The following is a 14,758-nucleotide window of genomic DNA, read 5'->3' as shown; positions in this document are numbered from 1 at the left end:
GGAGGATCAGCCGATTCTATACGAGCTCGAACTCGGCGACTGGTCTTCTTGGTAACTTTCTTCGGCGCCTGCTTCGATCGGCCAGCGATCACATCCACGGAAGGGGCATCGTAGCCGATAAGGGGGAAGATGGTGTATGGATGATGATCTTCTATCGGCCGGCCACTCCGGCTGCGTGTTGGGGGGACACGGTTCTTAGACTGAAGCAATAGCAAGATGTTAGTATATGTATTCAACTGCGTTGATAAAGGAGTGAAAATCGGCTAGGGAAAAGTACCTCGGCGTTCGGGTCGATGTTGGTCGGATCCAGGATATTGCAGTATGTCGACGCGGAGTTGCAGAAAAGGTATTGTTTCCATTCGGCCCACTAAAGCTTGAATGGTTGGACAGCGAAGGGAGCTACTATCTAGTCATTCAGGTCAATGGTGCTGGAGTCTGGGACCCGATCTCGCAGCCGACTATAGTCAAGACCTTTTGTGAGCTCATCTCTGAACTTAGCTCGGCCGGCGAAGTACGCTTGAATCGGCAGCTGACCCATGCCGAATTGACGTGCTGCAGCAGAGGGATTGTAAAACTCATACGTAGGAGCATCTTTCCCTGAGAAGAAGTTGGCCGGTAGGATTCCTGGTTTAATTAACTCCTCTGTGAGGACTTCGTTGAATCGGCCGGTAGTCGAGTCGAAGCAAGAAGGGAGCTCAAAGATTGGGTCACCTCGCCGATAAGGAAACCAGACGGTTGCATCTTCATTAAAACCGTTATAAAAACACCGAAAGTACTCAGCCACTTTGGTAGCAGTGTACGGGCAACCGGGAAAGGCCGATGCCGCTTCGCCGAAAGATGTACATCGGCATCGGGCAGTGGGATCCTCTGCCGATTCGATGCTGGGGAACATCATGTGTTCCACTCTCTGCTGAGAAATCTTGCTCATGTACAGGTTCAGCCATAAGTTAATGAACCACCAGGGTCCACCTGGATTTCCAATCGGCTCCCCTTGGGATAGTTTGATGCCGATTTGGTTAAGCATGTGGTATGCTGCTCCTAGTAAGTGCTTTCCAAGAGGAACATAAGTCCCTATTGATAATGCTTCAGCTAAAGCTTGGGTGTTGGTCGATGGGCCAGCTGCTCTCCCACAGAAGAAGTGCTTCTCCAACCACATCATTAGGAAGGCCATGTGTTCTCTGTTCTCGACAGATCCAGCCCTTTTGTTGCATCTAATGAAGCCTTTCCACCCGCCGATGCCCCTTGTGTCTAGCCGATGTGATGTTGCGGTTAACAGGCGGAAAGGGGTGTCCGGGGAGGAAATGTCCAGGCCGGTCAGCAAAACCACGTCGGCCAGTGTGGGGGTCATGGGTCCGTGTCCAAACAAGAATGCATTAAGAGCATCAGACCAAAAGTAAGAAGCTGCCATCACTAATGGTTCATTCCGCTCCATTTGGGACAGGGGTAGATTGATGCATTGGCCGATTTTGAGCTCGTCCCATCGGACCCTCTTGGATGCGGCTATCCGCTGGTACCATTCCCTCCAACCGGGAGTTTCATTTGGCCAAGACCTAAAGGTGCCCAACCAGTGATCTAGGTCCATAGTTGATTGTTTGAAGGGGATCCTATGGGTTTCCAAATTGATTAGCTCCGTTGGATCTGGGTTTCCCATGGGTCCAAGGCAAACAAGGCCGGGATTTCCCGTAAGATGAATGGTGATGCGATGCCTAACCGCCTAAAAAAGGAAAAGGGGGTGCGAAAGTAAGAAATAGATCTAAAGTAAATGTATTACCGATAAAGGAAAGATTCGGTGATGACCTCTGGGATGAAGTTCCTTGTAGTCGGCGGGATCGCCGGTGCAGCTGCGGAAGACGAGGCCGCTATCGGGATCTCGGAAGAAGCTTCAACTTTCGCTAATGGAGCTCCTTCTTCCGACGATGGGGCCACCACTGTCGCTACTAGAACCTCCGCCGAAGGCACTATTTCTGGAGCTTCGCGCGCGGGTGAGGTGCCTGAAGGTGCCGCCATTGGAGGGGGAGACGGTGACGGAAAGCTGGGGAACTAAGGAAAAATGCTGGAGGAAGAAGAAGGCTCGTGCGCTGAGGAAGAAGGACGTGAGCTCGAAAGGGAAGTGCGGGATGTGCTGATATTTAAAGGGGGCCTGAGGAGGGGTAAAAATGGAATTTTTACAGCACCGGCGTTTCGAGTTTTTCGGGAGTAGTGGTTGTCGTGGGCGCCCGTTTCGAAAAGATTGCAATCATCAGGTTGAAGACCGCGAAACGGAAGGATATTTTCATTGCGGCTGTTTCGGAGGGGAAGTTGAAAAGAATTTCGAAGTAAAGACTATGTTTTACTCAAAACTGGGGGGCATGTGTTGACGCCAGATTTCGACACGAGTAAAATCGGCGTCAGGAGAGGAAGAAATTAGAAGATACGGCGAGATACAGGGGTGACAATTGGAAATCGACCGAATGGCGCTATAGTTAAAGATCGGTTGGTTGGTGCTACAGTCGAGGATCGGCCGATGCTACAGTCGAGGATCGGCCGATTGATCTTTAGAATTCTGCCTCGCTTGACCCCTAGGGTTTGGGATCGGACGCGCCCGGTTCCCGATCGGTTACCCCTTTGCCGATGAGGAAATCGGCCGATTAGGAGGTTGGAATAGTTGGGCCGGTATGGGCTTAGAAAGGATTATAAAGATGAAGAGGGAATCAGCCCATGAAGCGCATAATAATCGACCTAGTACGAATCGTACTTGTAAATATTCGTTTTCCATTTGAATTAGGGATAGAGTTCTAGTCAGATAAGGAGTCGTCTGTACGGGGCTATAAATAGCCACTTTTGTAGATCTGTAATCATCAACAACTCAATACAACAAACTACTATTTCCTCGTACTTACTTTCAAGCAGGCGACTTCGCCAAATACTTTTCTTCTTTTTCACGAGTTCATACGGGTTGGCGGGGCTGCATCAACTTGACCTCCGGCCGATCTTGTAAGTTCCGTTTACCGAGTAAATTCTAAGCTTTAACTTCGGGCGCATCGCTGTTGTTTCGTTTAGATTTATTCACTAGTTATCGATATTTACTAGAATTATAGGTTTTACCTGTTGTTCTAGTTTTATCACCAGTTATCCAGCTAGGAATCGGCAATCTTGGCTTTTCTCGTATTTCGTCATTTAATTTACTTCTTTTACGCATAGCCAACTAGATCTATTCCTAGTGTTGCTACTGTAGCGTTGTATTGATTGCTCCAGTAGTTTTCATTCACGCTGCCCGGTAATCGGCTGCTTCATAGCCGATTTCTTTATTACGGCAAATCGGCCGATTCGCTGATAAGCTTTCTCGAGATCGGAAATTTAGCCGATCGCGACCTCTGGGATCTGACACGTCTTTTTCCTTGCCAATCAACAGGTCAGATTGGCTGGCACGCCACGCGAACCGCACCAGGGCGATCACCCGAATAGGAGTTAAGCAGATTCTCCCGGGTTGTATGTCAGACGCTGGGGATTCGGTCAGCCGGTTTCTAGCGCCAACAGCCAGGGAACATGTTGCCTTCCTGAATATGTGGCTGGACAAGTTCATATTCTGTGGACGAATTGCCGGACCAACTACCAATTTGACAGTCTTAGCTGAATCGGCAAGTTCCAGTACTGAAGGCATTACGTCGCTTAGCCGATCGAGCCAAACAGGAGCAATTGCTCAAGGACAAGGAGTCTCACAAGCTCTGTGCCAAGGAAATCCACAAGAGGATTGGCATCTCAAACAATTCTCGTCTTGACATCGTCGGCGAGATCGATCGGCTCAAGGCAAGGAGAGCAGCAATGATGAAAGAGCTGAAGGACATTGGGGATGCCATCACCATTGAAGAGAACAAGCTTGCCCAACTTCCAGATGCCAGCAAAAAATTGGAACAAGAAAAGAAGTTGCATGCTCAACAGGCTTATCGGCTACACAAGAGTATGTAGCCGATTTTCGACTCAGCCGATGCCTATCACAAAGAGATCGAAGAGGCCGACCATATTCACACGCATGCAATAGATGCCATCCGTACCCTCTTGGGACTGTTGTAACAAACTTTATTTTTTAATTTGTGTATATCTTCTATGCTTGATGACTATCTTTTTGCGATGCAAATACTTTAATGTTCGTACTGCAATCGACTTAAATGCAAACTAACTGTTCCTCTGCCGCTCTGTTCGACTCACCAATGGCTACCTCATTCAAAGCATTTCCTTTGACCAACCGTTCCTCGCTTCAAATGTTCAGATTCCTTCAAAACCACCTTACAAGTACGAGCACCAACACCCCCCTTGAAAGCATTCAAAAAATTGCAAAAACTCTGTCCCTCCACAAGTTTCTCAAACCAGACCGAATCCAAACAACCAAGATGGCTTCGTTTTCATCAGTCAATCAGGTACCACTCTGCGATCTTGTTCTAAATCGACTGTTTTGAGTCCATTCTTATCTGCAATTTACACCATTTATTCTCCCTTCTTCCAGATGAACCCGGTGAACAATCAACTCGAGGCGATCATCCAGATCCTCCAATCCAACGAGAAGCTCTCTCAAGCAGACAAAGATCTAATTCAGGCCAACCTTGATCAAGTCAGAGATTACACTCCCTCGGATGTTGAGCTGGTTTTATTTGCAATTAACTCTGCAAGTTCAAGTCGGCAGGCACAACAATTGGCTACTCAAACACAAGGCCTTCGGCTTTCTTCTTCGATTCTCGAAAGCAAATTGACTACTCTGGAAGCCGGAAGGGATCAGCTTCTGCAAGAACTGAACCAGATCAACAGTGAGATTGATATAACCACAACTCAACTGGGAAACCATCCGGGCCTGCTTCATCAAAGGGAACAAGCAATCGCAAATCTTCAAGATGAAGACAACCAAGCTCGCCTGCGTGCGATAAAATCGATCCAAGACTTCTTGGGTTCGATGTAATGTCTTGTTGTACCTTCGTAACTTAGAGATCGTAGGTTTTATTTGTTCTAAGGGTGACACGTATTGCGTCGGCCACGTATCAGCTTACGTACTGAACTGAAATCGGCTTATTCGTATCGGCTATCAGCGTGTTTGCTTTTCTTCTTTTTTCACTAAAGGCGGTACTCTCAGTATTAGCTATGACAGTCCGAAGCCTCAAGCCATCGGCTATGCATCTACCCATATACTAGGGTAGTATTTCTTCAAGTATTTCCCATTCAAAGCTCTAGCGAATTCTTCTCCTTCAAGAGTTTCTAGAATATACGCATTGCTCGGAGCACAGCGACTCAACCGATATGGCCCTTCACATGTAGGCGACCATTTTCCGTATTTAGTATCTTTAGACCCTATCGGCAACACCAGTTTTGAAACTAGATCCCCCTGGGAAAACTCTTTGACTTTGACCTTCTTATCATACCATCTGGCCACTCTCTTTTTATTCTCTTCAATACCGATCAAAGCCCTTAGCTGATGACCTGCTAGATCCTCCAACTCTCCTTTCATCAGGATTGAGTAATCGTCGGCCGTCAGTTGATCTTGCAACGATATACGTCTTGATCCCATTTTCAATTCCCAAGGCAAAATTGCTTCATGCCCATAAACCAACTGATAAGGGGATACTTTTGTAGCACCATGACAAGTCATCCGATATGCCCATAAAGATTCATTTAACGCAACATGCCAACGTCTTGGTTGCTCTTCAATTTTTCTCTTAATTAACTTGATAATCCTCTTGTTGGATGCTTCATCCTGACCATTTGTTTGAGCATAATATGGAGAAGAACTCAATAGTTTAATTCCCATACTAGCAGCAAATTCCTCAAATTCCCCTGAAGTGAACATAGTCCCTTGATCGGTTGTGATAGTGTGAGGGATGCCGAACCGATAGATAATGTGTTCTTTAACAAAGTCGATCATGCTTGCCGATGTCACATTTTTCAAAGGGATTGCTTCAACCCATTTTCTAAAGTAATTTGTTGATACCAATATGAACTTGTGACCCTTGCTTGATGACGGATAAATCTGGCTGATTAAGTCAATCCCCCAACCCCTGAAGGGCCACGACTTAATTATAGGATTCATAGCCGATGCCAGAGCTCTCTATATGTTGCCAAACCTTTGGCAATCTTGACAACCCTTGTAATATTTGAAGCAATCTTCGAGAATAGTCGGCCACTAGTACCCATTATTTCTAATCATGCATTTCATTTTAAAGGCCGATTGATGAGCCCCACAAACTCCCTCATGAATTTCACCCATCAGTCCTTTTGATTCTTCAACACTAAGGCACTTGAGCAAGACCCCATCAATCGTTCGATAATATAAATCATCCTCGAGTAACACATATTTCATAGCCTGAAGACGTATTCGTCTGTCAACCTTCTTGGATGGATCCTTCAAATAATCGGCTATCTCCTTTCTCCAATCGCCAGGCGTTGACTCTAAAGCCATAGCCCCGCGAATCGGCCGGTACCCGGAGGCATTTTGAGCGAGCTTGTTAGCTTCTTCATTGTAGGATCTGGGAATATGTTCAATGGTTACACTCTTGGATTCCTTAAGTAACTGGAGGCACTCTTCATGGTAGACTCTCAGAATGTCATCTCTGCATTCACATCCTCCAGTTAGTTGATTGACGACCAGCATATAATCCCCAAATATTTCAACAGCATCGGCTTTAATCTCTCTCAACAACTTGATGCCTTTTAAAACAGCTTGATACTCATCCTGATTATTGGTAGTAGTAGCATCAATCGGCAACGAAAATTCATAGTTTGCCCCCCGTGGCGACACAAGCACTATGCCGATCCCTGAACCGACTCCACATGAAGATCCATCAAAGAATAAGGTCCATGGAACTAGTTTCACAACAACAACCTCCGGACCACAGTGCTGAACAACAAAATCAGCCATGACTTGTCCTTTAATAGCTTTAGCTGACTCATACTTCAGGTCAAACTCTGACAGAGCCAGAATCCATTTTGGATTCTTCCATTCAAAATCGGCAACGGGGCTCGCATGTCATTCCCTTTCTTGTCTTTTTCCCTTCCCCTTCCTCTCTGCCCTTCTTCCCACCCGATTTTTTTTGTTTTTTAGCCCTTTTTGTGAAAGATTCTCACAAATACGCCCCTAGCAGAACCAATTCCAAAAATGGACCCTTAGCTTGACGCCATCCACACTGGCGCCAAGCTTACACGTCTTGGCACCAGCCATCCTGGCGCCAAGGTCCATGCGCAGTTGCTGACGTAGATGCCGACGTGGCGGGGGCTTGGCGCCATCCATGATGGCGCCAAGCCTTGGCGCCGTGGATCTTGGCGCCGTAGGCCTTGGTGCCGTGGATCTCGGCGCCGAGCAATTTACCCCATGCCTCATGGCGTTTCGAACGAAACAAGTATAATTATTCCGAGATGTAGAAAAAAAGATTCAACACACGGGTTTGAACTCAGGTCTTTGGGATAAGAAGCCCACGTCCTAACCAGTTGAACTAGAGCGTAGTTTGTTGCACACTCCTCGGAATAATTATACTTGTTTTGTTCAAAACACCAGGAGGCATGGGGTAAATTGCTCAGCGCCTAGGCCTACGGCGCCAAGCTTGGCGCCAAGATCCACGGTGCCAAGGCTTGGCGCCATCCATGATGGCGCCAAGCCCCCGCCACGTCGGCATCCGCATCAGCAGCTGCGCATGGACCTTGGCTCTAGGATGGCTGGCGCCGAGACGTGTAAGCTTGGCGCCAAGCTAAGGGTCCAATTTTGGAATTGGTTCCGTCAGGGGCGTATTTGTGAGAATCTTTCGCAAAAAGGGCTAAAAAACAAAAAAGATGGTCTTCCCACAGCTGTCTCGGGACGCGTATGGTGGCAGGGGCGTGCGAAGAGGTAGAGGTGGAATGCGGGACACTGCGTGGAGTGCGTGAGGAGGATGACGAGGAACCATGGTGGGGGACTCAGCACAAGCTTCAGAGGAGGAGCGGTCGGAGACCATGGCAGGGAAGCACGACGAGGATGGATCCATGATGACGGTGCGCACGAGGAGGAGGATGCATCGTGCAACAAGGAGGGATCCCCGCCATGACCGATTCTAGCGACGAGCACATGACGGAGTGGGGCAGCACCAGGCTCAGCGGCGGCATGGCTGAATAGCCCAAGCGGCAAGGCCAGTGTGCGGGTGCAAACCCGCGGAAGTAGCATTCGACCTCCGCGCGTAGTCGTGGCGCCGCTCGCGCTACTGCCCGCAAGCGGCGGCACAGCCCCTGGCTGCGGTGGCCACGCAAGCAAATGGCCATGGCTGCTGTCACCAACCTGCCCAAGCGGATGCGATGGAGGTAGCCAAAGGAAGAAGACGAATGGATAAGGGATGACATGCGGGACCCACTATATTTTATCCTTTATTTGCTAAATAATAACGTTTCTTATTTTTCTTCTGACTGAGTCCAACATCTGCCAACGTGCATGACTAAGAGGTGGATCCGTTGCCACTTATCGTCCAAGTCAGCGAAAACCACCTTCCAAACCAGTTTAATGGTCAAATTTATTCGGTTTTAATAGTTGGATAGTCATAGATTCCTGGTTTTGGAGTTTCATGGTCGAAACCAAACCGAGACGATAATTGAACGGTCAAAAATGGACTTTTTCCTTTCTATATTTATGTTTCAGTTATAATTATAAAACATGTAAATTCGAGAAATTATGAGCTTATGATTTATAAAATTCTTGGACATTTAAATTCCAAATAGTAATCTTTCCACTTTAAACGGCAATAAGATCAGAAAATTGGATGGCCTGCTTACTTCTCTCTGTGATATATAATTAGGACATATAAATTGGAGGAAATACCAACACAAGTAATCGTAGTGATCATACATACAGGTGTAATTCAGCCCTAAGTTAGTTGCATATAGTGCCTACTCCCTCCGTTCAAAATTATAGGTTGTTTTAGCTTTTTCTAGATGCACATATATTATTATGCATCTAGACATAGGGTATATCTAAGTGCATAATAAAACCTATAAATTTTAAAAAACCAAAATGACCTATAATTTGGGACGGTAGGAGTATTTTCGAGAGACAGGCGCAGCATCATTGGGTGTTATTATTCCCGATGATGATGGGCAAAGGCTAATAGCAGGGACCCTGAGGAGGCAGAGTGGCAGAGGCTGCTGCATGTCTTGAGGGGATTCGGCTTGCTTCTCGTTGGGCTAACATACCGATGATCCTTGGTAAGATGGCTCCAATTTTATATCCAAACTCCGAGCAAGAACGCATGATCGCTCCATGGTGGGGTGGAAATGGTGATGGAACTTCCGACCGACCGAGTTTCGTTTCCCGAAAAATAATTTCATTTTTGACTGTTTCCGATTCTACCAAATATAAAATTGGGTTTTTCTAATCGCTTTCATCTCTACATTGTATTTCTCATATAATAGTTGATTTATAAATATGGTAAATTTTCGACCAACCGAGTATTATTTCCGATAATGTGATTTCATTTCCGATTGTTTCGGATTATTTTCATCATGCTAGTGATCCAGGAGGCCCAGCACGAAAGGAAATGTAAGACTCCGGGAGAAAATATGCCAAAAAGACAGGAATTGATTCGTAACGTGCAGATCGTGGTACTCAGTTAGATCCCCGCTATGACCTATGACTCTATCAACGCACACAAGATGAACTAGTACCCATTAAAAAAAACGACTTTTCTTTGACTCTTCACCTCACCAAACATCTTGTTGGTGACCAGGGGTGGATCCAGGGCTCGGGCTGCCCGGGCTGCAGCTCGGGGCGAGACCATGGAGTCCCTTTAACCTATGTGCTGTTTAGCCTAACAAAATGAGACTTAGAAGACAAAATTAGACTATTTTAGCCTTTTAGGTGTGATTCAACAGCTGGATCCGCCCCTGTTGGTGACAGGACACGAAGACCCGCGATTATTATGCCGCAGAACAGCAATGAAACTATGCAAGTATGCAACGGCCAACGGGAGCTGCGCGTCCCCACCCGCCGTCACTTCTCTGCAAAGCGCCAAACCGCCAGGGCGATGTGCATGACCCGAGCGGCGAGCAAATCAGGGCCGGGCTCCCACGTGCCTTATCTGGTCAACGAACGCCTGGACGCCGCGGTCCGACGAGCCGCCGTCGCGCACCGCCGCGCGCGCCTTCTCCCTCCAGCTCGCCGCCCGCCGCGCCATCGCCTCGGCCTCCGGTCCGCCCATCACCTCCTCGACGCGCTCGCGCAGGGCGTCCCTTGTCAGCGGCGTCGGGGCGCGGGCGCCGACCCGGTGCACGTCGACCAGGAACCTCGCGTTGATCCGCTGGTCGGACCACCTCGGGGAAGCCACGACCGGGACGCCCGCGGCGAGCGCCTCGGCGGTGGAGTTCCACCCGCAGTGAGTCACGAAGCAGCCCACCGACGGGTGCGCGAGCAGGCGCCCCTGCGCGCACCACGGCACCACCTTGCCCCGGCCCCGGCCGCAGCAGGCGGCCGCGAGGGCGTCCGAGGAGAGGAGCGCGCGGTTGTCGTCGCGCACCACCCACAGGAACGGCCGGCCGGTGCTGGCAAGCCCCGCGGCTATCTCCGCCACCTCGTCGGAGTCATTGTTCACCAGGCTCCCGAACGCCACGAACACGACGGACCGCGGCGGGCGCGCGTCGAGCCAGGACGTGCAGCCGTCGTCGGCGGCGGCCGAGGAGGATTCGCCGTCGGCGTCGTCTGGGTCGATGAGTGGACCGACCGGTATGACCGGAAAGTGCTCGCGAAGCCCCGAGATGGTCGCGTGCTCGAGATCGTCGAAGGTGTTCACGAAGACCCACGGCACCGTCTCCGTGGCGCGGCCGAGGTCCTCGACGAGCATATGACGCCAAATCTCGTGGCCGGACGCGTAGATCAGGAGGGGCCGGAGGTCGTCGGCGTCCAGCTCCGGGAGCCCCGGGAGCGTCACGGAGCCCGGCGCGTCCGCCTCGGGGAACGCCGCGAGCGCGTGGACGTGGTGGTAGTACACGGACAGGAGCGCACAGGACTGGATCCACAGCATGCCGCCCGGGAGGCCCAGCTCGCCGGCGATGCGGAGCGCCCAGGGCACAAAGGCGTTGGCCACGACGCACGTCACGGGCCGCCCGGCCTCGGCCTGGCCGCGGACGAGCTCCTCGAGCGCCGCAGGCCCCGCGGCCTCGACGTGGCGCGCCATGTCGCCCGCGACCCGGAACCGGGGGTCGTCGGGCGCCCATATCCCGCCCCCGCGCAGCCGCTCGACACGGAGCCTCCCGCGGCTGGCATCCGCTTCCGCGTCGCCGTCGTCGCCGTCCCCGGGGCCGAGGCGGATGCCGGCGCGGAGGGCGGTGGTGAAGGTGACGAGCAGGCCCTTGGCTGCCAGGCGCCGGCCGAGGCGGAGGAGCGGGTTGACGTGGCTCTGGAACGGGGCGGCGACGAGGAGGACGTGGGGGCGAGGCTGGTCCGGCGCGGACGTCATGGAGACGACGGCTACGGCGGCTGGTTCTTGGCTCATATCCCGCGGGCTGTGGTCACCAGTATTCAAGTGTGGTGTCAGACGCTCGCGCTATCATATGGAAGAGGCGGCTGCGGCCTTTGCACACGCACCGAGGCGGGACGGGAGCGCAGATTAGCTTGAGGTGCAATGCCAGGGTGTCACTTCTCCTGGGCTCCTGGCTGGCGTCACTTTTTATCATTGATCTTCGGAAATAAGGAGACGACACTGCTGACATCAATGAATCTTGCAGATATGCAGATTGGGTTTCCGTAATGATCTGATCCCCGTCGCTAGCTTTGTTCCGTTGGTTGCCAGGTCGCTGTTGAGAAGTGATCTTCTTGTCAGGTTGCCTGACCCCGAGCTTGCTGAACTTGCGAACCTAGCTTGCTGAACTTGCGAATTTACCTCCGCAACCTCTTGAACTTTCATGGCTGTCACACGTATTAGCTTTCGTGTCTAGTACTACCCGCCAAACCGACCAAGAAATAAGAAGGTTACGTGTGTTCCACACCAAATGGACCAGTAAGGGTATTTTGGCATGACTCTGGAGCTGAACTCCAGCAACTCCAGTAAAAATTCCAGCCAAACATTCCAGCTCCAAAACTTCATGGAGCTGTAGTGCAAATGGGGGGTGGAGTTTTGGAGCACCTCTTTTGCAGCTCCAAAACCACCTGTTTTGAACCTTCTCGTGGAGTTGGTGGGTAATTACCCACCAATACCACTTGTTACAAAAAAAAAACAATTCGTTCTTTTCCTCCCGAGACCCTGCCGCACCCATCTCTCCTCCGGTGCCTGTTTCCTCCAACGCGCGACTCCTCTGTTTTGCGCCCGAGCACCGCCGCCGCTAGGGTTTCCCCCGCCGCCACCCACACCAGCGGCCGCCATGAGCCCCGCCGCCGGCCACCCGAGCCCCTCCCAGCCGCCTAGCCCCGCCGACCACCTAGCCCCTCCCGGCCGCCTAGCCCTTCCTAACCACCGCTTGCCACCCGAGCCTCGTCGACCGCTGCCGACCGCCCGAGCCTCGCCACCAGCCGCCCGAGCCCCGCCCGGCCGCCTAGCCCCATCGATCACCTAGCCCCTCCTGGCTGCCTTACCCCGCTGGCCACCACTTGCTACTCGAGCCCCACCGATCGCCGCCGGCCGCCCGAGCCACACCGCCGTCAACAGTGTCCCACCCCCGTCAACAGCCGCCTGGCCGCCATCCAACCACGTCAACAGGAGATCCCCCGCCGGAACAAGGTATTTTTTTTTAGTTTTGATTTGTTTTGTTTTGATTTGATTTGAAACCTATCAATGAAATTTGTTGCATTAGGTAACTTGGTTTGATTTGTATATATTGGGTAACTGAAATTTGAAGTAGATACCTGAAATTTGGATAGTACCTGGTTAGATATGGATAGTACTTGAAATTTGAAATTTGAAGTAGATACATTGAAGTATACATTGGTAACTGGTTAGATATGGACAGTACTGGCTTGTAGATACATTTTGAAGTAGATTAATGCCTTCTAATATGAAATTTGTGAGTTGGATAGATGCCTGAAATTTATTGGAACTCAGAGAACACTCGAGTGCTCTGTATGTTGTTTGCCGAACAAGTTGGAAAAGGAAATCGGCCAAACACATACTTGAATGCACTTGGTTATGCTGAGGTTGAGAAAGGGTTCAAAGATAGGACTGGAATTGTGGCTACCAAGGTTCAGATCAAGAACAAATGGGACAAGTTGAAGGAAGATTTCAAGGCATGGAAGAAACTAATGCTGAGGCAAATAGGGACTGGTTGTGACCCTATAAAGAAGACTATTGCTATGGATGATGAATGGTGGAAAAAAAAGCTAGAGCTGTAAGTTGGTTCAAAAATTTGGTATATTTTTTCTGCATATGTCAATTATGTTGGTAATACTTATAATAATATGTGTTGTTTTGCTTACTTCAGGACATTCCGGGTTGTGGAAAGTTTAAAAAGAAGGGCCTTGAGAATGAAGATGAATTAGCCAAGTGTTTTGCTGACATCACTACTATTGTTATTGATCATTGGTGTCCTCATGTTGTGAATGTTGAAGCAACAAAAAATGTTGATGAGACACAAGATGAGGCAACCAATTTTGAGCCACAAGATGATGATTTCATTCCTGAAACACAAGAGGAGGATATTGGTATTTCTCCTCCACCTGCGAGTGGCAAGAGGTTGGCAAGGCCTGTTGAAAGAAGTGGCAAGAAGGCGAAGTGTGGAAATGCACTCCTAATTCAAGGAGCAATAACAAGTATGGCAAGTTCAGCCAATGAATATGTTTCGAAGAGGCATGAAAAATATTCTATTGATGAAGTGATGGAGGTTATGATTGCTTGTGGGGCCGACTATGATGGCAATGAATATTACATTGCGTTTGAACTGTTTGTGAAGAAGGAGCAAAGGGAGATGTTTGTGAAGAAGGAGCAAAGGGAGATGTTCATGACCTTGCCTACTAATGAGATTAGGTTCAATTGGCTTAGGAGGAAATACAATGACAAATATGAAAAGTAGAAATGGCAATGACAAATATGAAAAGTAGAAATGGCAGTGAGAGTGATGTCATTTTTGTATGCCACATTTTATTTTTATCGCATGCATGCTACATTTTATTTTCTTGCAGTTCATTTATGTATGGTAATTGTATCTTACACTTCATTTATGTCAATGTTCATAGATGTCTTCAAGTGAGTCTGATGACTCTAGTGATGATGGGGAAATTTTTGTAAAAATGGTTGAGACCAGTGCTAAACTAGCACAAAGTTATCATGACTTGTATATGGACAAGGCACCACCGAGGTTTATGTTTTCACAACAAAGTGGAATGGGATGGCTGATGGAAACGATAAACACTCCAGGAGAGTATCATCGAATGCTTCGGATGAATGAGATTAATTTTCATGATCTTCATGATGTGTTGGTTGAGAGGTACGGATTGAAACCATTGAAACACATGGATACATATGAAATGCTTGCAATTTTCCTATTCACATGTGGTGACTGTGAATCAAATAGAAGAGGATAAAATAAGTTTAAACACTCAGGTGAAACCATTAGTAGAAAATTTCATGAAGTTCTAGATTGTGTGCTTTCCATGGCACAACATTTCTTGAGACCAACGAATCCTAATTTTTGCAATGTGCACAAGAGAATTAGGAATGACAAGAGAGCATATCCACACTTTAAGGATTGCATTGGTGCACTTGATGGAACCCATATTCATGTGTCTTTATCACCTGAAGAACAAGTGAGATATATTGGTAAGACTGGAATTGCAACTCAAAATGTGCTTGCCGTTTGTGATTTT

General features: G+C 49.1%; 2 protein-coding genes across 2 annotated transcripts; one reads left to right on the top strand and one right to left on the bottom strand.

Moving 5' to 3' along the window:
* Positions 1–9,530: 9,530 nt before the first annotated feature.
* LOC117851938 (gallate 1-beta-glucosyltransferase) lies at positions 9,531–11,827 on the bottom strand. The gene has a single exon (XM_034733848.2). It carries the CDS (start codon positions 11,457–11,459, stop codon positions 10,023–10,025), a length of 1,437 nt encoding a protein of 478 aa, XP_034589739.1. The 5' UTR covers positions 11,460–11,827; the 3' UTR covers positions 9,531–10,022.
* Positions 11,828–12,961: 1,134 nt separating this feature from the next.
* On the top strand, positions 12,962–13,967 carry LOC117852194 (uncharacterized). Its single transcript, XM_034734180.2, has 2 exons — positions 12,962–13,196; positions 13,367–13,967. The coding sequence occupies exons 1-2, from the start codon at positions 12,977–12,979 to the stop codon at positions 13,963–13,965; spliced, it is 819 nt and encodes a 272-aa protein (XP_034590071.1). The 5' UTR covers positions 12,962–12,976; the 3' UTR covers positions 13,966–13,967.
* Positions 13,968–14,758: the final 791 nt, after the last annotated feature.

This window comes from Setaria viridis, chromosome 4 (genome assembly GCF_005286985.2).
Source record: "Setaria viridis chromosome 4, Setaria_viridis_v4.0, whole genome shotgun sequence".
Classification (NCBI taxonomy): domain Eukaryota; kingdom Viridiplantae; phylum Streptophyta; class Magnoliopsida; order Poales; family Poaceae; genus Setaria; species Setaria viridis.
The sequence above is the reverse complement of the archived record's forward strand: the minus strand, read 5'-3'. Positions and strand labels throughout refer to the sequence as shown.